The 22,244-nt window shown below is 51.4% G+C and overlaps 2 protein-coding genes across 3 annotated transcripts; one reads left to right on the top strand and one right to left on the bottom strand.

Moving 5' to 3' along the window:
- Nucleotides 1-6,247: 6,247 nt before the first annotated feature.
- Nucleotides 6,248-10,752, top strand: Mvb12a (multivesicular body subunit 12A). Its single transcript, XM_038327264.2, has 9 exons — nucleotides 6,248-6,414; nucleotides 6,492-6,590; nucleotides 6,695-6,791; nucleotides 8,356-8,482; nucleotides 8,652-8,771; nucleotides 8,855-8,961; nucleotides 9,777-9,838; nucleotides 10,303-10,359; nucleotides 10,497-10,752. The coding sequence occupies exons 1-9, from the start codon at nucleotides 6,331-6,333 to the stop codon at nucleotides 10,557-10,559; spliced, it is 816 nt and encodes a 271-aa protein (XP_038183192.1). The 5' UTR covers nucleotides 6,248-6,330; the 3' UTR covers nucleotides 10,560-10,752.
- A 2,954-nt stretch (nucleotides 10,753-13,706) lies between these two features.
- Nucleotides 13,707-20,460, bottom strand: Tmem221 (transmembrane protein 221). Of its 2 annotated transcripts, XM_038328922.1 has the most exons (4): nucleotides 19,976-20,460; nucleotides 19,453-19,538; nucleotides 17,586-17,816; nucleotides 13,707-16,990 (listed from the first exon to the last, which is right to left on the bottom strand). In XM_038328922.1, the coding sequence occupies exons 1-4, from the start codon at nucleotides 20,284-20,286 to the stop codon at nucleotides 16,935-16,937; spliced, it is 684 nt and encodes a 227-aa protein (XP_038184850.1). In that variant the 5' UTR covers nucleotides 20,287-20,460; the 3' UTR covers nucleotides 13,707-16,934. The 2 variants fall into 2 exon arrangements, with proteins under 2 accessions (XP_038184850.1, XP_038184849.1); XM_038328921.1 differs by lacking the exon at nucleotides 13,707-16,990 and having other exon boundaries at nucleotides 17,228-17,816.
- Between the last annotated feature and the right edge of the window lie 1,784 nt (nucleotides 20,461-22,244).

Raw genomic sequence — 22,244 nt, 5'->3', positions numbered from 1 at the left:
GGAGGCGTGGGCGAAGACACTCGGGACAGGAGGCCCACACCGCTCTGTGATCGGACTCGGGAATCAAACTCAGGACCTCGAGATTCGCAGCTTAACAGGCTGAGCCAATGCTCAGCTCGCTCTGTTTCTGGTTTTAAAAGCTCCCCTGAGAAAGGCTCCGGGCTATACTAGGATCCCGAAAACCCAGGACAGTTATGGGCTGACTAATAAAATGTCTGTTGGCGTTGGTGTGAACCCATGTCTGAGCAGTCTTCTCTGGTGGACACCCCACAGCCACTAAATCAGACAACCTGGGTTCCGTGCCCAGAACCTACAAGGTGGAGGGAGAGAAGTGACCCCCAAAGTGTTCTCCTGACTACAACAATGCACACACAAAACATACTTTAATATTTTAGATTTATTTTATTTCATACCTATGAGTATCTTGCCTATAAGTTTGTCTGTGTACTACATGCATACCTAGTGCTTGTGGGAGGCCAAAAGAGGGTATTGGGTCCCCGGGAGAACTGGGGATTACAGATGATTGTGATTCTCCCTGTGGGTACTGGGAACAGTACCTGGATCTTCTGCAAGAGCAGCCAGTGCTCCTAGCCACTGAGCCACCTCTCCATCCCCCAAAATAAACTCTTTCAAAGGTAACAAATGGTTCTGGGTGAGCTTGAGGCAGAATGGTTGCCCGTTATGCTTGAGGCTCTACATTCCATCTGTAGCACCACAGAAAGGATCCCTTGCTCTATAAGAACCATACAATTTAGCTGGGCAGTGGTGGTGCATGCCTTTAGTCTCAGCATTTAGGAGACAGAGGCAAGTGGATCTCTATGAGTTTGATGCCAACCTGGTCTACAGAGCAAATTCTAGGACATCCAGGGCTCCCAAAAGAGACTCTGCCTCAAAACAAAACAAACAAATAAAAAAACAACCACTACCACAAGAAAAGAAAAAACTTACTTTGCCTGTGAACAGGCCTACAGGTCCATCTTGTTCCTTATTTAAGTCAACAGCTGCATGGCCACAATGAGTTCATTTCTCAAATGTCCTAGAACTGAAAGTGCTTCAACTTCTCCTTTCTCCTCTATTTTTTCCTTTTTTGGTTAATTTTTCTCATCAGTATTTTAAAGTATTCTTTGTTTATTTCTAATTTAAAGTGGTATCCCATTTATCCCAGGACCTCAGACTCACGGACACGGATGTGACTTACACTATCTTGTTCTGACTCCATTTGTGCCCGTCACCCAATCACAACCACACCTGCCTTGGCAACACTTTGTGGGCTGTCCGTGACCCTGAGCACAGTCCAAATATATTAACCAAAATAATGTTTATGCCAGCTAAAACATAAAACTAAAGTAACCAGAGGAAGAATGTCATGGGCTGGAGAGATGGCTCAGAGGTTAAGAGCACTGGCTGCTCTTCTAGGGGTCCTAAATTCAATTCCCAGTACCCACATGGTGGCTCACAACCATCTACAATGAGATCTGGCGCCCTCTTCTGGTGCGGAGGTGTACATGCTGGCAGAACACTGTATACATAATACATCTTTTTAAAAGAGCAATTGTCTGAAAGGAACATTCCTAAACATAGTAAAGACTATACAGAAAGCCAACAGCTAACATTAAACTAAATGAAGAAAAACTCAAAGTGATTCCACTGAAAATAAAGAACAAGACGAGGCTGTCCACTCTCTGCATCTATTCAACATAGGACTCAAAGTCCTAGCTAGAGCAGGAGAGCAAGAGGATACGAGTTGGGAAGGAAGAAGTCAAACTGGTGTGGGATTCCCCTCTGAGTGCTGTGAATATGTTTTTATTACCATTGGTTAATAAATCAGGGGCTTTGGCCTATGACCAAAAGGTGGGATAGAGCTAGGCAGGAAATCCAAGCAGAGACAGAGGAGGAAAGAAGGTGGAGTCAGGCAGAAGCCATGGAGCTGCCAAAGGAGAAAGATGCCAAAAGCTTACCCGGTAGGTCACAGCCTCGTGGCAATACACAGATGAATAGAAATGGGTTAATTTAAGATATAAGAGCCATCTCGGAACACCTGAACTGTCTGCCAAACAGCACCGTCATCAGTGTGGCTTCTGTGTGATTGCTTGGGTCTGGGAGGCTGGGAAACAAAGCACAGTCTCTGTCCACATGAAACTTTCATGACTTGCCGGTGATAAGATAGTATACACAAGTGACCCCAAAACTTCCAGGGAACCCCTACAGCTGATAAACACCTTTAGTATTGTGGCAGGATACAACCCAACTCAAAAAATCAGTAGCCCTCCTATATATAAATGATAAATGGCTGAGAAAGAACTCAGAAAAATATCACCCTTCACCATAGCCACAAACAACATAAAATATCTTGGAGTAATTCTAACCAAACAAGTGAAAGACTTGTATGACAAGAACTTTAAATCTCTGAAGAATGAAATTAAAAAAGATAACAGAAAATGGAAAGATCTGCCATGATCCTGGATAGGTAGAAATAACATAATAAAATAACAACCTTACCAAAAGCAATCTACAGATCCAATGCGATCCCCATCACAACCCCAGCACAATTCTGTACAATAAAGTAACGTCTGGAGGCATCACCATCCCTGACATCAAGCTCTATTACAGAGCTACAGTAATGAAAACAGTTTGGTATTGGCATAAATACAGACAGGTAGACCAATGAATCAAATCAAAGATCTTGATATTAACTCACACACCTATGAACACATGATTTTTGACAAAAAAGGCTAAAAATATAAAATGGAAAAAAAGAAAGCACCTTCAACAAATGGTGCTGGTATAACTGGACGTCAAAACATAGAAGAATGCAAACAGACCCATATCTATCCCCATGCACAAAACTCAAATCTAAATGAATCAAAGACCTCAACATAAAACCAATCACAGGGCTGGAGAGATGGCTCACAGGTTAAGAGCGCTGGCTGCTCTTCCAAAGGTCCTGAGTTCAATTCCCAGCAACCACATGGTGGCTCACAACCATCCAAGATGAGATCTGGTGCCCTCTTCCAGCCTGCAGGCATACAGAACACTGTATACACAATAAATAAAAAAAAAACAATCACAGTGAACCTTATAGAAGAAAAAGTGGGAAGTAGCCTTGAACTCATGGGCACAGGAGACCACTTCCTAAATATGACACTAGTAGCACAGACTTGAGAGAAATAATTAATAAATGGGACCTCCTGAAACTGAGAAGCTACTATAAGGCAAAGGATGCAATCAACAAGACAAAACAGCAGCCTACAGAATGGGAAAAGATCTTTATCAACCCCACATCTGACAGAGGCTGATCTCCAAAATATATAAAGAACAACAACAAAAACACCCCATCAAATAAACCAATTAAAAATGGGGTACAGATCTAAACAGAGAATTCTCAACAGAAGAATCTCAAATGGCTGAAAGACACATAAGGAAATGTTCAGCATCCTTAGCAATCAAATGCAAATCAAAACGACTCTGAGATACCATCTTACACCAGTCAGAATGGCTAAGATCAAAAACACTGAGGCCAGCTTATGCTGGATAGGATGTGGGGCAAGAGGAACACTCCTCCATTGCTGCTGGGAGACAGGTGTCAGTGGTGTGACTCGGGCAGCGTGTGGAGCCACTGGCAGTGGGACCAGGATCTAACCCTACTGCATGAGCTGACTTTGTGGAGCACATTCTCTATGGAGAGATACCTTGCTCAGCCTAGGCACAGGCAGGGTGGGAGGCCTTGGTCCTGCCTCAGTGATGTGATGGGACAGGCTTAGTTGACTTCCCAGGAGCAGCCTTAACCTTTCTGAGGAGCGGATTGGGGAGAGCGGGAGGAGAAGAGGAAAGGGGAAGTGGGATTGGTATGTAAAAGAAAAAAAATAAATTAATAAAATTTTAAAAAGACTCGTGTCTGGAAAATACTGCTAAAATTTCACAGATGTTATATCAGGTTATTCCAACCCTCCCGCACACACATGGATACAATTGGTTCTTTAAAAGAATGCTGTCCTTCAACGTATCCACCATATAAACAAACTGAAAAATAAAAAACACATGATCATCTCATTAGATGCTGAAAAAGCTTTCGACAAAATACAACATCCCTTCATGATAAAAGTCTTGAAGAGAGCAGGGATACAAGGAATGAATATACCTAAACATAATTAAGGCAATATACAGAAAGCCAACAGCCAACATCAAACTAAATGGAGAGAAACTCACAGCGATTCCACTGAAACAAGGAACAAGACAAGGTTGTCCACTCTCTCCGTATCTATTCAGTGTAGTTCTTGAGGTCCTAGCTAGAGCAATAAGACACCAAAAGGAGATCAAGGGTATACAAATCAGAAAAGAAGAAGTCAAACTCTCACTGTTTGGTGATAATATGATAGTTTACATAAGCGACCCCAAAAATTCTACCAAGGAACTTCTACAACTTATAAACACTTTCAGTAATGTAGCGGGATACAAAATTAACAAAAACAAAAAAAAAACTGTAGCCCTCCTGTACACAGATGATAAAAGGGCTGGGGAAGAAATCAGAGAATCAACACCCTTCACAATAGCCACAAATAGCATAAAATATCTCAGAGTAAGTCTAACTAAACAAATGGAAGACTTGTATGACAAGAACTCTAAATCTTTGAAGAAAGAAATTGAAGAAGACACTAGAAAGTGGAAAGATCTCCCATGTTCTTGGATAGGCAGAATTAACATAGTAAAAATAGCAGTCTTACCAAAAGTAATCTACAGATTCAATGCAATGTCCATCAAAGTCCCGGCAAAATTCTTCAAAGACCTCGAAAGAACGGTACTCAACTTTATATGGAAAAGCAAACAACCCAGGATAGTCAAAACATTCCTATACAATAAAAGAATTTATGGAGGCATCACAAACCCTGATTCTACTACAGAGCAACAGTACTGAAAACAGCCTGGTATTTGCATAAAAACAGACAGGAGGACCAATGGAACCAAATCGAAGACCCAGATATCAATCCACACACTTTCAAACACCTGATTTTTGACCAAGAAGCAAAAAATATCAAATGGAAAAAAAGAAAACATATTTAACAAGTGGTACTGGCATAACTGGATATCAGCATGATCTACCACCATGCACAAAACTCAAGTCCAAGTGGATCAAATACCTCAACATAAAGCCAGCCACATTGAACCTCATAGAAGAGAAAGTGGGAAGTACACTTGAACACATTGGCACAGGGAACCACTTCCTAAATATAACCCCAGTAGCACAGACACTGAGAGAAACAATTAATAAATGGGACCTCCTGAAACTGAAAAGCTTCTGTAAAGCAAAGGACACAGTCAACAAGACAAAACGACAGCCTACAGAATGGGAAAAGATCTTCATTAACCCCACATCAGACAGAGGTCTCATCTCCAAAATATACAAAAAAACCTCACGAAATTGGACACCAAAAGATCACATAATCCAATAAAAAAAATGGAGTACAGACCTAAACAGAGAACTCTCAACAGAGGAATCTAAAATGGCTGAAAGACACTTAAGGAAATGTTCAACATCCTTAGTCATCAGAGAAATGCAAATCAAAACAACTCTGAGAGTCCATCTTAAGCCCACAAGTCACAATCCCAGAGAACTTAGACAACAATGAGGACCCTAAGAGAGACTTACAGAGATTTAATCTACAAGGGAAGTAGAAAGTAGAAAAAGATAAGATCTCCTGAGTAAATTGGGGGCATGGGGACCTTGGGAGAGGGTTGAAGGGGAGGAGAGAGGCAGGAAGGGGAGCAGAGAAAAATGTAGAGCTCAATAAAAATCAAAACAAAAAAACCCAAAAAACTGCTATTCTCCTGACCCTCGGCTACTCTCTTGATCTGGCCATTATTAAAGGACTCTTGTAGTTTTCATTGGCTTAATTAAATGAGCCTGGTTGTCGGTAACTACGTCGTAAGGGTCATTTCACCATCCAGCACCCGCCTCTTTAAGTTGTTAGAATGACAGGTGAGGGCTACCTGGCCTTTCTGGATCAGTTTCAGGTAAAGAAACAAGGGGTCGGTGGGTGCTGTCAAATGGCATTCTGGGGAGTGTAGTCCCGACAGGGAACTGTACCGCCTCCCCCTAGCCCCACTTCGCCGTGAGTGGTGCTTAAAGGCGGAAGTACTAATCCTTTTTCCGCAAACGTCTCTCAAGGGTGCGCTCAGAGGGCGTGGTTCCCACGGCCACATCGGACTGGTCCTCAGTATCTGGGCATGAGCACTAGGTGCTGTGCGGTGCACGTTCGCCAGGTCTTCTGGGAATTGTAGTCCAAGGTTCTGGCCGTCCGAGGGCAGTAGCTGCCGTCTGAGGTCCCAGGGAGGATGGATCCCGGGGCGGACGCGGAGCCGCTTGCGGGCCTGGTCTGGTCGTCAGCCTCGTCGCCGCCGCCGCCGGGTTTCAGCGCAGTGAGCGAGGGGCGGGCAAGGGCGGCGGGAACGGGGCAGGGAGGGGACGAAGCCCCGCTGACCCGCTCGACCCGCAGATCACCTCTACCGTGGAGGGCGCGACCGCCAGTTTCGGCCGCGGCTTCGCGCAGAAGGCCGGCTACTTCCTGTGCCTGAGCCCACTGGGCAGCCTGAAGGTGAGCACAGGCATCCGGAAGCCTGAACCTGAGCCTTTCCCGACCCTTCCCCTGCCCGCTGACGTCCCTGACCCTCCTCCACCTGCTCCCTCTCCTACTCCTAGAACCCTCAGGACAGTGTGGTAGTGGACATGCAGATCGTGATGGACAAGGGCCCCCTGCCGTCTGGCTTTTCTACCGTCAACGACTCTCTAGACGCCAGTAAGATCCGTGGACCCATGGGAGAGCGACAGGCACAGGGAGAGGCTGTGTGGTACCAAATATGACCTAGCTGGGCAGAGAGGCACAACCTGTCAGTGCAGAACTTGGGAAGCTGAGGTAGGAGGATGGTGGGGAGTTCAAGTCCAGCCTGGACTACAGAGTGAGATCTTGTCTCATCGCACTACTCCAAAAATAAATAGTTGACACACACCTGCCGTGTCAGCTCTCGGGCTGAAGGAGGAGGATAGCCGTGACTCTCAGCTTCCCCTGAGAAGTGGAGCACGGTGGAGCGAAACCGTCTCAGAACAAACAACAACCCCACCGCCTTCCTGACCTGGTCACTGCCGCTTGCCCTCTGCTTCTGTGGCTGAGGGAGTCCTCGCCATTCTCTTTTCCTTTCCAGGCTCTTGCACAGCGAGTCCGCCGGAAATGGCTTTCCCTGTTCTCTGCATAGCTCAGCCTTCCCTCCTCCTGTCCCCTGCCTGACCCAGCTTTCCACCTACCTCCCCGATGGTGCTTGGTTCTCAAGGTGTCTTTAGTGACTCAGGCTAGGCTGCTCTGCAGAGGTCAGGTCAGTGTGCAGACAGCAGGCTTCCGCACTTCGCGCTTCTCCTACCCTCCTTTGGCTGCTGTTTCTGACGGACCTGTTTCGTTGGTTGGGAGGAGCAGGGTCTCAGTGTGCAGCCCCAGCTGGCCTGGAACCGCAGTCCTCTCCTTGGGGATCCTGTCCAGCCCCTGGCAGCTGTCTCAGCCTGCTGGCTGTGGGGCTGGGGCTCTTTATTGAGGCAGGACGATTGCTTCCAGTTCAAAGGCACTTTGGGCTCTGTGGTGAATTCCAGGGCAGCACAGACTGCAGAGTGAGACAGGGCTGGTGCAATAGCTCAGCGAGCAGGGTTCTCACTTAATGTGCATGGGGCCTGGCTCCATCCCCAGCACCAAATAGACTAGGCACGCCTTCCTGCATCAGGAGGCCATCCTCAGCTACATAATGATTTTGAAGCCAGCCCGGGCTGCATGAGACTCTATCTCATGAACACACACAAAAAAATACATATAATATAAAATAGCCTTCCTGACTCCATGCAGCACACACAACAACCTTGTGCTAGATTTTTTTGTTGTTGTTGTTTTTTCGAGACAGGGTTTCTCTGTAGCTTTGGAGCCTGTCCTGGAACTAGCTCTTGTAGACCAGGCTGGCCTCGAACTCACAAAGATCCACCTGCCTCTGCCTCCCGAGTGCTGGGATTAAAGGCGTGCGCCACCACCACCCGGCTAGATTTTTTTTTTTAAAGAGCAGTTGTTGTGACCCCCCTTGGGTTACAGATCAGGGAAAGTGAAGTTGGGGTGCCAAAATAGATACTCCACTGTTGATTCCACAGCCACCCCACAAATATTCAGCAAAGGTCAGTCTGCTTCAATGATTCTAGTGTGATCCCTCCTATAAGTACACCATTTATGATTTAAGCAGCTGCCCGGTGTTGCCCCTAAACACTATGGTGAGCATCGCTGGGTGCTCCCCTCCCTGCCCTGCTCCCCTCTCTCACTCCCCTGCCCCCACTCCCAGAGGCCTCTGTGTCCAAGAAGAAACGCATGTGTGTGAAGCTGATGCCCCTGGGGGCTGCCGACATGGTTGTGTGTGACGTGAAGCTGAGTGGGAAGACCAAGACAGTGCCTGGATACCTGCGAGTGGGGTAGGGCGAGCACCCCATCCTGGAGCACCCGCCCCTGCCACTTCCCCTCCAGATTTTAGCCTCTTTCTCCTCTGCATGTGGGGATGGGGATCTTATGGGTCCCCAGGACCCTTTCAGCCCCAGCTTCACAGAGCATTGGCTTCCTCCCTGCCCCACCCCCTTGCTCCAGGGACATGGGTGGTTTTGCTATCTGGTGCAAGAAATCCAAGGCCCCAAGGCCAGTGCCCAAGCCACGCACTGTCAGCCAGGATATGCAGGGCCTGTCGCTGGACCCACCCAAACAGCCGAGGTGAGCCTCAGGTACCCTGGTGGGCAGGTGGGCCAAGAGGACGACTTCCAGCCTGACTGAGGTCGCTGTCTCTTGCTCCCCAGCAAAAGCAGCCACCCTGAGCGGACGCTGTCCAGACTAGGCTCCCGAGCATCCACTCTGCGGAGGAGTGACTCCGTCTATGAAGCGTCCAGTCTCTACGGCATCTCAGGTGAGCACAGAGTGGAGACACTACAGCCTTTGGTGGGAGCTGTGACTGTCCCAAGAGTGTGCCCTGGGGACCTCTCCCTGGCCCTCCCACCAAGCTTTTATTTATTTATTTATTTTTCGAGACAGGGTTTCTCTGCAGCTTTAGAGCCTGTCCTGGAGCTAGCTCTTGTAGACCAGGCTGGTCTCGAACTCACAGAGATCCGCCTGCCTCTGCCTCCCAAGTGCTGGGATTAAAGGCGTGCGCCACCACCGCCCGGCCCAAGCTTTTATTTTTAATATTTATTTTTAATTTTATTTGTATGCGTGTTTTGCTTGCATGTGTGCCTGTCTGCTGAGTGTGTGTGCATTGCCCTGGGAGGGGCAGAAGAGGGGGATGGATCCCTTGGAATTGGAGTTAAAATGAGTTGTAAGCTGACACGTGGGTGGTGGGAATCAAATCTGGGCTCTTAACTGCTGACCGACTCCAGCCTCCAAACTGAAATTTTCTCCCTTGGTTGAGGGGTGGGATGGCTGGGGCCTCAAGCTCTGCAGGTGCTCAGGGCAGAACCCAGGGTGTGCTGCATGACCACCCTGGGGTGACATTAACAGACTTCTCCAAGGAGGGCCCCACACAGAGGGCAGTGTTCCGGAGTCCATTAGGGAGCTGGTGGGTTTATTCCGCGTGAGTTCCAGGAGTACATGGGACCCGGAAGCTGTAGTTGCAGTCAGACTGATCCACTGTGGGAATCAGCCTATGCTCTGTGGGTAGGCAGGGTCGTGAGGGGGGCTGCAGGGTGTTCTGGGTCCTCCTCAGCCTCCTGGGAATTTTCATTGCAGCCATGGATGGGGTTCCTTTTACACTGCACCCCCGATTCGAGGGCAAGAGCTGCGGGCCTCTGGTGAGTCAATGTCCCTGGGATGGGGAGCTCTCGCCAGCTTCTGTTAACGGGGATGTGACATTTTTGTTGCCATATGACCCAGCACAGTGACCACGACTGAGTGGGTGAGGGGAGAGACCAGGGGATTCCAGAGTAGAGATGTGGGGAGTCGGATGAGACCCAGGTCCGTGTTTGTGGGGGTAAGTCCTGAAAGATGGGAGAATTAGGGCTGGGTATGGTGGTGCCCTCGTCACCCCAGCCCTCGGGGTCATCCTTGGCTACACAGTGAGTCTGGACTACATGAGCTGCCATCTGAGAAGTTGGGGGCATGCTTGAGATGGCTCAGCCGGTAAAGGCGTTTGCCACCAAGCCTTACCGTAACCCAGTTCCCGGGTCTCACCAGGCCACGGTGAGTGTGTGTCCATGGAAGGCACACGGCACCGCCGAGTGGGATTCCGGCTCACGCTCTCACTTCTGTCCTCTAGAACTTGTCTGCCTTTGGGGACCTGACCATTAAGTCACTGGCAGACATTGAGAAGGAGGTAGGTGCAGGGGTGCACGAAGTGCTGAGGCCCCACCCCGTGTCCTCAGGCCCCAGGCACCCCAACTCCTCAGTCACTCCCAATGCGCCCCTCCAGTCCTCAGCGCCTCCTGCAGCCCCCCCCTTTCCTCTCCCCAGTATAACTATGGCTTCGTGGTGGAGAAGACAGCAGCTGCGCGCCTGCCCCCCAGCGTCTCATAGTCCCTGACTCGGGTGCTCCCTGCCTGCCACCTGCTGGCTGATACCCAGCCTTGCAGCGCAGCCCGGCCGCTTGGAGATAGGGTCTCCTGCCTAGAGATGCAGGGGCGACCTGGACGGCGTTTTCTCTTCACTTGTCAAGTCTTGTGTTTGGAGACTGCACATGCGCCAACACTAAACAGTTCCTGGTACCCGCCATGTGTAGTCTTTTGTTTTCTTTCTTTGAAGATTTATTTCTAGTGTGTGTGTGTGTGTGTGTCGGGGGGTGGGGGGTGTTCTTGGAAGCCAGAAGAGGGCATGGAATCCCCTGGAGCTCCCTGACATGGGTGTTGGCGACTGAACTCTCCTCCTCTGCAGGGCCTTTATGTTATTTATGAGATCAGGGTCTCGAGGAGCACAGACTGTTCGAAAACCCGCCGGGCAGCCCAGGGTGATCTTCGAGCTCTACCACACATGGTCTGTGTGGCGGTCAGCCTGGAACCAGGTTTCGTTCTTGTGCATGCCAGGCATGCCCTCTGCCAGCTGAGGTGCAGCCTCAGCCTTAGGATTTATTTTTAAATGTATTTTAAATTTTGGAGTTTTCTGGAGATTGGTTTTGTGCAGCCCATCCCGAATGACCGTGAACTTAAATTATTTTCTAAAATTTTATGTGCATTCGTGCTCGCCTCCTCACATTTGTGTGAGTGTGTCAGGAGCCCCGAACCTGGAGTCACAGACTGCTGTGCGCTGCCGTGTGGGTGCTGGCGATTGAACCTTGGCTCCTGGAGGAATGGTTAGTGCTCTTAACCCGAGCCATCTCTCTGGCCCCAAACTTAAACAGTTTTAACTTTTATTTATTTGTGGGGAGAGGGATTCCTGAGTGCCATGTGCATAGGGCAGAGGACAGTTTCCAGGAGTCAGTTCCCTCCTGCTGTGTGGCTGTCTCTCTGAGGCTCCCTCTGCTGAGGAAGGAAACAGCTCAGTCCCTAAACTGACCAGATGCTCTAGGCCTCATTCCCCCCAAGTGTGTATAATATAAGCTGCTGAGAGTGGCTCAGACAAGCTGAGTGTCCTGGAAAGGACCCCAACCTATGTGGGGTGGGTCTACTGATGCAGCTGTTTGTGAATCATTTCTGATCCTGTAAGTGATTCAAATAACTTATTGTTTTCATCAAGCTGATACTGGTACTGGTTTGTGGTCAGTTCCCCATCTGGAATCAGTAGGTATGAGTTTATCTCCTTAGGTAGGGTCACACAATGCCCTCTGCCATGTGGGCTCTGCCAGGCTTGGCCGCAAGCGCCTTTTCCTGATGAGCCCTGCCGCCAGTCCTCTTTGGAGACACCTTGGAGTTTACCCACAGAAACAACAATCGTCACTTCATAATAAGAGCCCTGAAGACTGGCAGTGCTTAAAAACCAAGCTGCATACTTTACAGCCTTGCAAAGTGGGCTCTGAGCCTAGAGTAGTAGGTGGGGGACATTTGATCACACTGTGAACCCCAAATTTGCATTTGCATTAATTAAATAAATTAACCTTGGGTCAGGAGAAGAACACTGTCTTTGGGAGATGCCATCAAGGACAGAAGGTTAGCTAGGTGCTACTCCACCTCTCTGAGCTAGCAGGTTTTCACCCCAGCCTTTGAATCTCGAGTCTTGTTTGTAAATATAACAATAGAGATTTAGTTAAAGCTACCTTTAGCAGCAATGACAGAGCCAGTGCCTATGGGAACAGAATTCCTGCCACGCTGCAACCTGAGCAGCCAGGCTGCTGCCAGAGAAGCAGGCCGGTAACTGAGGAGTCGCAAATGCTGGCTGCAGTGGTTAACAATTAATAATTAAGGTGCAGCCCCTGTGCTGGTTAGTGCAGCAGGCAGATGTGCAGGTAGTCTGAAGACTAAACCCTGCCGCGAGACTCGCACCCCAAAGGCTCAGGATGGTGTACTCTGACACGCCATCTAGACCTTTATTTGAATTAACTTGCGCACGTGCATGCCAGGACCCTTGGAGGCCAGAAGAGGGCACCAGATCCTTTGAAGCTGGAGTTACAGGCAGCTGTGTGCCACTGGCCTTGGGTACTGGGAAGAGAGCATGGGTCAGTAAATGCTCCTAATGGCTGAGCCATCCCTCCGGCCCCATGTCTGAACCTTGTGCCCTCCCCCTGCCTTTGTTTCTTTTTCTGAATAGAGACCATACTTGCTGCCTCTCTGTCTCACACCTTGAGCATTTTGAAGCTTGACAGGCATGACCCTGGGGCCGCTAGCTCTTCATGGTTGTCAGCTTGAGGCATGGGTGAGGAGAAGCAGCCCGACCTGCGCTGGCATGGGGCACCTTTGGAAACAAGCCCTCAGGTTTCGTCTGATGTTGGAGAGGCACGCAAAGCGTCTTTGTGCTTAGAGCTCCAGCCTTTCTGCAGGACGCCTGGGGTCAGCAGCAGCAACTCTGTGGGGCCTGCAGCTCAGTGGCCGGAGTGATGTAGAGTGAGTTGGGTGTGTGGCACATTGGGAGAGAGAGGCAGGATGATCAGGAGTGCAATGCCATTCTTGACTACTGTAGACCAACCTATGCTTCAAGAGAGCCTGCCTCAAAAATAAAAAAGTAGGAGGGTGGGGGCTGGAGAGATGACTCAGCAGTTCAGAGCACTGGCTGCTCTTCCAGAGGACCTGGGTTCAATGCCCAGCAACCACATGGCAGCTCATAACTGTCTATAATTCCAGTTCCAGAAGATCTGATACCATCACACCAATGCACATAAACTTAAATAAATTATATAAAAAGGTCATGTTTATTTTTTTAAAAAGTAGGCTCGGTGTAGTGGCACACACCTTTAAACGGTGGGTCTGTGAGTTCAGGCTACATAGTTCCAGGACAGTAAGGGCTTTGTAGAAAGAACCTGTCTCAAAAAAAAAAAACCCAAAAAACAAAAAATCAATAAATAAAATAATTTTAAAAATAAAGAAAAAAGCCGGGTGGCGGTGGCGCACGCCTTTAATCCCAGCACTCGGGAGGCAGAGGCAGGCGGATCTCTGAGTTCGAGGCCAGCCTGGTCTACAAGAGCTAGTTCCAGGACAGGCTCTAGAAACTACAGGGAAACCCTGTCTCGAAAAACCAAAAAAAAAAAAAGAAAGAAAGAAAGAAAGAAAGAAAGAAAGAAAGAAAGAAAAAAGCTCAAAGGGGAAAAGCAGTCCTGTGCAGAACCCACATGCACACAGGAGGGGCCATACCAGCTTGTTCCAGATCATCGGGGAGGTCACAGGAGATTTAGGAACACAAACACATTTTCCTCCAGCACTCATGGCTTCAGCCAAGCAGACGGCAGATACTGCATGAAAGTGGGTGCTATTTGCCACACTTAGACTGAGGCAGGAGGATCAACCCCAGTTCCAGCAGGTCTGTGAAGGATTAGCTCCCTCAAACCGTTCTGGCAAGATGAGACCCCTGGACTGTATGGTTAACAGGGGTGTGGGGACCCCATAACTGCACAGAGAGTCCCTGTTGTTGTAGGGCAGCCATCAGAGAAGACTGCTCGGACATTGTTTAAGCCAATAGAAAGTCTTTACTAGTTGGCTTGTGACTACCCTGGGTGTTCGGGGTCCACTGTAACCCAGCCCTTTTTTCAGGGTGAGCTTTGAAGCACAAAGCTATGTCCTGGGTTGGCAATGCTTCAGTTGACAAGAACAGTCGGCCAGAAGGGGAGCTGCAGAGGTCAAGAGCAAGGTTGGCACATTTGGAGGCTCTCCCAGAACTATGGACTTTGATGGGTTAGGTTATTGTTTTATTTTCAGCAGGTGGTGCTGTCTGTGCTGAGTTTCATGGCCTGAGTGGTACTTCCATCATGGAGTCAGTTGTGCTAAATTCTGCGACCTGTTATATCCTTCAGTTAACTTTCCACACTATGGATACTAGTGCCTCCTGAGCCACCCGCCCCCCAGCCGCCATGTAGGATTGGGGCAGAACACACTGAGAAGCATACATGGGAGGGAGGGGAGCTCTCAGGAGCTGACCAGCGACCCTCCCCTCCAGTGCTCTTCTGAGGGACTGCCACCAGCCAGCAGGCTGGATCCCAGGGTCTCCTGAGCACCATGATAGCTCTGATGAAGATGGTGACCGTAGTTAAAGAGGCCAGAGTCGGCACAGGACTGTCAAGGCTGTCCAGTCCGTCAATGTGCACTAGACCTGGACACGGGGATCGCTGTGGGGCTGCCCTGATCCTACCTGCTGCTGTGGGGCTGCCAGGTCCTGCCCAGGCTGCTGTGGCGCCAGCCACCAAATCTGATTTCGCTTGGAAGCAAAAGCCATTTGTTCTCCCTGGTCACCTTCCCCGCTGTCCCAGAAACATCCAGGATCTCTTTTCAGAGCATCTGCGGTGATCAGAGGCCTCCAGCGACCTGTGCTTGGCCTTGAGTCACAAGGAATCAGTGTGCTCTCAACCACACCCCTCGGTATTTGCCAAACTTCCGGTCTGACAGCTGGGGTCCCACAGAGCCTGCCTGGGACACACAGCTCGGTGTGGCTACAGCAGGAGACTCCCCGCACCCCACCAAGTCAAAAGCCCCAATGTGCTCCCAACTTCTCTGAGCCTCAGTTTCCCCATTTTAGCAATAAAATGTCTTCTGTTCCCCACCTCTTGTGGCCAAACACTGTTGTTTGGTTGGTTGGTTGGGTTTTTATTCAGTCTGCTTGAATCTCATGTAGCCCAGTGACTAACTCACTATGCACTCAAGTGAAACCTTGGATTCCTGCTGGGTTCTCCTGCCTCATCTTCTGACGGGCTGGGAGGTTCATTGCCCAATCTGTTTATGAACACATAGCAATCCTCCTGCTTCAGCCACCTGAGTGCTGTTATCACAAATCTACATTACCTTGCTTGGCAGCATGGACGATTTTGTTCCTTTTTTTTAGTCAGGGCTCACTAGGTAGCCCAGGTTGGGCTTGAACTTGCAGCAATCCTCCTGCCTCGGCCACATGACACTGTGAGGTGAGCCTGTGTAGAAAGTGACTGGGGATGACTTAGCCAGGTGTAGTGGCCAGGTGTAGTGGTGTACACACTCTCTGAGGAAGCCTGGGCTACATAAGACCTTGTCCAAAAACAAACAAAGAACCAACAACAAAAACGGAGGGAAATCAAGAGAGAGAGAGAGAGAGAGAGAGAGAGAGAGAGAGAGAGAGAGAGAGAGAGAGAGAGAACTGAAAGAAGGAAACAGACAGAAACTCAAGTCTTTAAAAGCAAGCCAAGCCCCAGTCATGACTGTTGGAGGAAGGAGCCACATCCTGGCACACCCAGATCAGGTGTCTCCCAGCAGGCCTGGCCCGGACAGTCCCACGGCTGAGACTGAGCCAAGCCATCATGGATCCTAGTTCTGCTTCCAGGGCAGTGCCCACAGGGAGGGCAGTGCCCATAGAGAGGGCAAGTCTCAGCTTCAGCCTTCAGCAGACTCTCCCGTCAGAGCCTCGGAGAATATTCTAGGTTTGAGAAGAGCAGACCAGAGGAGGGAGAAGCCAGTGAGGGCCTAGGGTGCAGCGATTCACAGGGTCCTGAGGCTTGGGGGGGGGGGGTGCAGCAGCAGGAGTTAAGGCCGTTGTTGACTACGCTGAGTGTTCCAGGACAGCCTGGGCTATATAAAACCCAGTCTTAAAAACCAAAGGCAACAAAGCAAAGCAAGCCGCCAGCTGAGTTTATTCCTGGCTCTGTACCTTCAGGAAAGGGGTGGAGCCCTCTGGGCTGAGTGGGCCTCAGCGGTTCCCTTAGGAAACAGTCACCTGCTTCCACACAAGTGCCAGCAACAGATCCAGAATCACCTTGGAGACCGGCCTCCGGGCATGTGAGGGTACAGTCTCTAGGCTGCTTAGCTTAGACGGGTCAGCCCATCCTGAATGTGGGAGCAGCCCAAGGCCTGAGCGACCCAAGGCAGCATTCATCTCTCTCTGCTTCTGACTGGGCCAATGTGACCTGCTGACTCTCACCAGGACAAGCCCTTGCTCCCCATGTGGATTGTATCAAGGTACTTTATCACAGAAGGCAAGTGAGCCAGGAGTAGGGTTAGGCATGGAGCTCGAAGCAGAAGAAGCCTCTTCTTTCTTAAGTGGCTTTTGTTAAATAGGCAGAGCAACATACAACTAAGACACATGGTTAATATGTACTGCGGGTCTACTGTGTGCAGCTTCTCCTGTCTGTTACAGATAAGGAAACTGAGGCACAGGAGCGAGACCCACTTGAGCTCATGTTGAGACTCCAGCCATCCCTGAAAGCTCCTGGCCTTGGGCTGCTCTGAGCGCCTGCGAATTTCAAATGTCCACAACTCCCCAGGGAGTGTCGGGAAGTGGAGGTCTAAGACTTGAGCCTTCTTCCAGGAACATGGGAGTGGAGTCTCAGGACCTGGGAGCCAGTCCAGGCCCCGATGCTCAAGAATGAGGACCTTGGTGAGTCACAGCCCCTACTGAAGCCTCTGGCTCCTCATCTGTTGAATGGATAGAGAGTCACTGAGAGTCAGAGCCCAAGCCCACCCTCCCTCTCATCTATAGAAGAACCTCTTCTGTTTACATCCTCAGACTCCCCTGGACCAAGGTCTGGTTGTGGTTAAGGTCTGCCCAGTGAGATGCAAGCAGAAGGCCCCAGGTTTCCAGGCCTTCAGAATACCTATCCCCCTGGCCTTTGTCACCCCTTAGCAAGAAGGAAAAGCTGGAGCATCGGCAGCTGTTTTGAATCAGGAGGCAACTTTGACATAAGTCAAGGATTCCATAAACTCAGAGGGAAGAAGGCCCATGGCTGCAAGAGCCGAGCTGACCTATCTCTGTGGTATCATCGTCTTGTCCTCTTGCCCTGATTCCTAGTTCACACCAGCGTGGTGTCCTTTCCCGTGTCCAATGGCCTGTGGCCCAGCATGCTATGCATCTCATGAGCAACTCCAGCCAATTGTGTCTGGGGTTGGGGAGAAGCAGGCAGACTGCCTTCCCTGGCTCTCCCCAGGACTCTGGATGTGATACCAGTGGTCATGGGCCCAGGGGGGTCCCCAGGTTCCCTGGACAGAGCATAGAGGGTCTTGCCATGGGTACCCTGCTGGGGCTGAGCCCTGCAGCCAGTTTTGGAGTCTTCTGAAGGCCGGGCCGGCTCATCTTCAAACGCTGGTGGGGACAGCTCGTGGAGACCCCGGCGAGTGGCCCGAAGAGCCCGGAGTAGGGTGTGAGTCATTACCGTCACCAGGACCAGGGCACCTGAACCCAGGATAGATGCAGCCGCTGCCCCTGCCTCGATCTCGAAGAGCAGCAGGGTATAAATGGCCAGTGCTGAGAAAGGAATGGCTCACTTAGTCACTCAACAAACATTTGCTCTCTGAGCCCTTGGGGGAGACCCCTCGAACACACAGAACCCTGGGCCAGAACAAGCAGGTGGGTCTAGGGAAGCCCTATCACCTTCACATCCATTTCCAGACAAGGAAACCAGCTAGGTGGTGGCGCACGCCTTTAATTCCAGCACTCAGGAGGATCTCTGTGAGTTTGAGGCCAGCCTGCTCTACAAAGTGAGTTTCAGAATAGTCAGGGCTATATAGTAAGACCCCACCCTCAAAACAAAGAAACAAACAGCAAAAATGAGTAGACACACAGCTCTGTGGTTAAGAGGACCTTGGTTTGGTTCCCAGCACTGCACAATGGTTCCTGGGATTCTGTTCTGTGCTCAGGTATCAAGCAAGCAGGCACACAGACAGATGAGCAGACAAAACACCTATAAACACTGGGTGGGGAGGGGGGCACCCCAAAGCCTCCCAGCCTGGAAGAACACAGATGCGATTTTACTAGTTACTTTTTTGCATTTTCACTGCATTTGTTCACTGTGGATGTGCAACATACCGTAACAAAGTGCATGTGACATCAGGGAACACTTTGGGGGAAGACTCTGGAAGTGTGGGTCCCAGGAACTGCTAACAGTCATCAGTGAGCCAGTCCTGAAAATGGGGCTTCTGATTTTAAAGATTTGTCCCCCCCCCACCCCCGTGCGTGTGCACATTATAAGTGCAGGTGCCCATGGAGGCCAGAGGAGGCTGTGAGCTGCCTGACATGGGTGCTGGGAGCCAAACTCGGGTCCTCTGGAAGAGCAGTAAGCACCCTTAACCGCTGAGCCACCTCTCCAGCCCTTTCTGGGGGAGGCACCTCAGGGTCCAGAATTGTCTAGTGTGCCCTGGATCCCAGGTTCCAGCTACAATGTGGTTAAAGCAAAATCAAGTCCTTTCAGAGTCCTTTCAGAGCTCTACTCAGTGTGTAGAGCGCTTGCTTGGCATGCATCAGGTCATTCAGCACCAAATGAACGGGTGTGGCTTTGCCTATCATCCCACACTGTGGAGGCAGGGGGATCAGGTTATCCCTGGCTACATAGACAGTTTGAAACATGAGACTGTATCTACATGTCTGGGCTACGTGAGACTGTCTAAAACACAAATTTAAAAAAAGCAAAAGTCAAAACAGGAAGGGGTTGGGAGCTGGGGGATGGCTTGGAGGCTAAGAGCATTGGTTGCTCTTACAGACGATCTGGGATTGGCTCCCAGAACCCTTGAATTTCAGAACTGCCCAAGCTGCAGCTCCAGAGGTCTCTATGGTCTCTGACCTCCGTGGGCACTGCACACACAGACACCATGCACGCCTGTGCTCCCAAGGATTGGGAAGTGAAAGCAAGGTTGGAAGTTCAAGGCCAGTCTTGGCTTACAAGGCCACTTCCAGGCCCACCTAGCCTACATGATAAATAGTAATAATGAGTATTAAAGGAGAATCCACTGTCCGTTTGAAGCATCAGGGACACTCATCACTCTTGATTGATGCGGAAACTGAGGCACAGAACATATCCCAGAGAAAGAGTGGAGCAACTGCCTGAACTCACGCTGACTGGCCCGAGACCTGTGTGCACCCACACCCGACCTCTGCCCCCACACACCTGCTAAGTAGACGGAGGCCCCACAGCAGAACAGGCCAAGTGCAGAGTGCCGGAGGAGACGGCAGTCATAAAGAAACCAGTCTGACCTGAAGAGGGGCGACAGGAAGAGGGACAGTGACCCAGTGACACCATGCCAAAGTCTAGAGGCTGCGACCCTCGCCCTTCCACCTGTACCCACATCCACCCACCTCTCCATCTGTGCACCCACTGCGGTCCCACGAGCATCAAGGGGCCATGATAAAAGAGTCAACGTGGGACAAGCAGGGCATCTCACCGCATCCCCACGGTTCCATGTGGAGTCGCCTACACCTGCACCCCTGAGCTCAGGGGCCTGAGCAGGTGACCCCTGGCCAGGCTGCGGCAGTCTTGCCCTTCCTAAACCCCGCCTCGGGGCTGGGGTACAGCTCCGATGATTGGCATGTGCCCCCGGGATGCACCCTAAGCACCAGCGCGGGAAGCAGCGGGAGGCAACGGTGCGCACTCTCGAAACCTCAGTTTGCAGGTAGAAGTGGTGGCGTCCTACCTGCCCGGCCCCGGGCCGCGTGCCAGCTCGGCGCCCAGGTGTCCGCAGAGCGCGGCGAGTAGCAGGCAGCCAAGCCCTAGTACTTGCGCCAGCGCGGCCAGAGCAGTAGCCAGCGGCAGCAATGCCCCAGCCGCAGCTTCCGGTAGCCCCGCGTCGGGGTCCAGCTCCGCGACGGTGCGCACACCTCGCAGCTCGGCACGCCCCGCCTGGAGCTGGAACAGCAGCTGTGCAGCCAACACGACCAGCACAGCGGCTGGGATGCCTAGCAGGGTCATCGCGGACAGTACCCGGCCTCCGTACGAGCGACCCATGACGCGGGCCAGGGGTGGCGAGAAGGCGCAGGTAGTGAAGGCGCCTGCAGGCCTCCGGGGATCTTGGGGTGAGGATGGGGCGCCACGGGGGCCTCTGGACAGGGTTCCCGAGTGCTGGTCCCGTGGAAGACGCGCGAAAACTTGGAAGAAAGTGTTTTCTACTCCGCACCGGGCGCGGGCGCCGCCTCCAGGTGGGTGGCGCCATGCTGGGGGGTGGGGAGTAGCAGGGGTGGGAGGGAAGGGGGTCAAGAGGGCGAAGCCGTAAGAGCCAGAGGGGCGGGGCCTGCTGCTGAGGGGCGTGGTTAAGGCAGAGCCGAGGAGGCTGTCTTAAGAGGACGGGGGTCAGGGGCGACCCAGCAGCGGGAGCTGAAGGGATGGGTCTTCCACGTGAGCAGTCCGGAGTGGGGCAGGGCCTGGCTCCTGTGGGGGGAGGGACCAGAAAAGAGGATCTTGCAAGGCAGAGCTAGGAGGGCTCCAGGCGCTGGGGCGGAGAGGTGGAGTCTAGTTGGTCGGGGAACACAGGTGGGTTGGTCTTGGGGCATTTCCTGCACGAGGACAGGTCTGAGAAAGGAAGCGGAGGGGTGGGGCAGGGGCGGGGCCTCCCGGATTGTCCCACCCTAATGGGCGGGTTTAAGGCTTGGGGAAGTGGGCAGGGCCCAGGAGGCAGACGACAACTGCGAGTTGTTGGGGGCGGGCAGCCTGGTATTCATAGCTAGTTCTAGGCCAGTTAGAGCTACATAGAAAGACGCTGCCTCAAAATAAGAAAAATTGTGGAAGGGGAGCTGAAGAGATGGCAGGAGACGGAGCTGACAGGGACACAGGCAGTGTTACAGAGCCCGAGGATGGAGATATGGGAACCCACAGGATGCCCAGGTTTGAAAACTGGACCTTTGGGTGCAATGCAGACAGGTGCTTCCCCATCATCCTGAGCATCGGGCTTCTGGCACATGTGTATGAGTGCCTTGTCTACATGTATGTCTGTGCGTGATGTGCGTGCCAGATACCTGTGGAGACCAAAAGAGGGAGCCATTTGCAGACGGTTGTGAATCTCACACCCCCTGAGCTGTCTTACTACACTAACTGTGTATAGATGTGATCAAGGTGGGTACATCAACGCAAGCTGTCACCGTTGTAATCCAGAGGCTTGGGCGGGGGACTGCAGGCACTCAGAAGGCAGTCTGACTTGGAAGACATTATCTTTAAAAGTAAACAGAGGGGCTGGAGAGTTGGCTCAGTGGTTAACAGCACCCCAGGTCTGTTCCCAGCGTGCAGCTGCTTGGAGCTGTGGAGCCAGGAGACCCACACCTTCTGTCTCTGGTCTCCTTCACTCAGATGCACACATGCTGCCTGAAACATGTAATGAAAATTAAGTTGGGCAGTGGTGGCGCACACCTTTAATCCCAACACTTGGGAGGCAGAGACAGTGAATCTCTGAGTTCAAGGCCAGTCTGGTCTGAGAGCAAATTCCAACACAGCCAGAGCTACACAGAGAAACCCTGTCTCAAACAAAAACACAAATAAATAAATCTTAATAAACAAAATGCAAAGAGTACCTAGATATAGCTGTGTGATAGATATGTGTATGTCGGGCTCCTGTTCCAGTGTGCAAGTGTGTTGTGTGAGCTGGTGGGGGGGCTGTGTGTGAGCCTGGCGGGGGGAGGGCTGTGTGTGTGAGCCTGGGGGGGGGCTGTGTGTGTGAGCCTGGCGGGGTGGGGGGCTGTGTGTGTGAGCCTGGCGGGGGGGGCTGTGTGTGTGAGCCTGGGGGGGCTGTGTGTGAGCCTGGCGGGGGAGGGCTGTGTGTGTGAGCCTGGGGGGGCTGTGTGTGTGAGCCTGGTGGGGTGGGGGGCTGTGTGTGTGAGCCTGGCGGGGTGGGGGGCTGTGTGTGTGAGCCTGGTGGGGGGGGCTGTGTGTGGTACAGGTGAGCAGGAGTGTGTGAGCCTGGCGGGGTGGGGGGCTGT

The sequence above is a fragment of the Arvicola amphibius genome, chromosome 4 (assembly GCF_903992535.2).
Source record: "Arvicola amphibius chromosome 4, mArvAmp1.2, whole genome shotgun sequence".
NCBI classification, from domain to species: Eukaryota; Metazoa; Chordata; class Mammalia; order Rodentia; family Cricetidae; genus Arvicola; species Arvicola amphibius.
This window is presented reverse-complemented; position numbering and strand designations above follow the sequence as displayed.

Coding starts and splice junctions, on each gene's coding strand:
- Mvb12a (XM_038327264.2), top strand. CDS start 6,331: ATGGATCCCGGGGCGGACGCGGAGCCGCTTGCGGGCCTGGTCTGGTCG. Junction 6,415..6,491: donor CGCCGCCGGGTTTCAGCGCA/GTGAGCGAGGGG, acceptor CTCGACCCGCAG/ATCACCTCTACCGTGGAGGG. Junction 10,360..10,496: donor TGGCAGACATTGAGAAGGAG/GTAGGTGCAGGG, acceptor TCCTCTCCCCAG/TATAACTATGGCTTCGTGGT.
- Tmem221 (XM_038328921.1), bottom strand. CDS start 20,286: ATGGGTCGCTCGTACGGAGGCCGGGTACTGTCCGCGATGACCCTGCTA. Junction 19,539..19,975: donor CGCGGCCCGGGGCCGGGCAG/GTAGGACGCCAC, acceptor GCCCCTCTTCAG/GTCAGACTGGTTTCTTTATG. Junction 17,817..19,452: donor GGCCTCCGTCTACTTAGCAG/GTGTGTGGGGGC, acceptor TTCCTTTCTCAG/CACTGGCCATTTATACCCTG.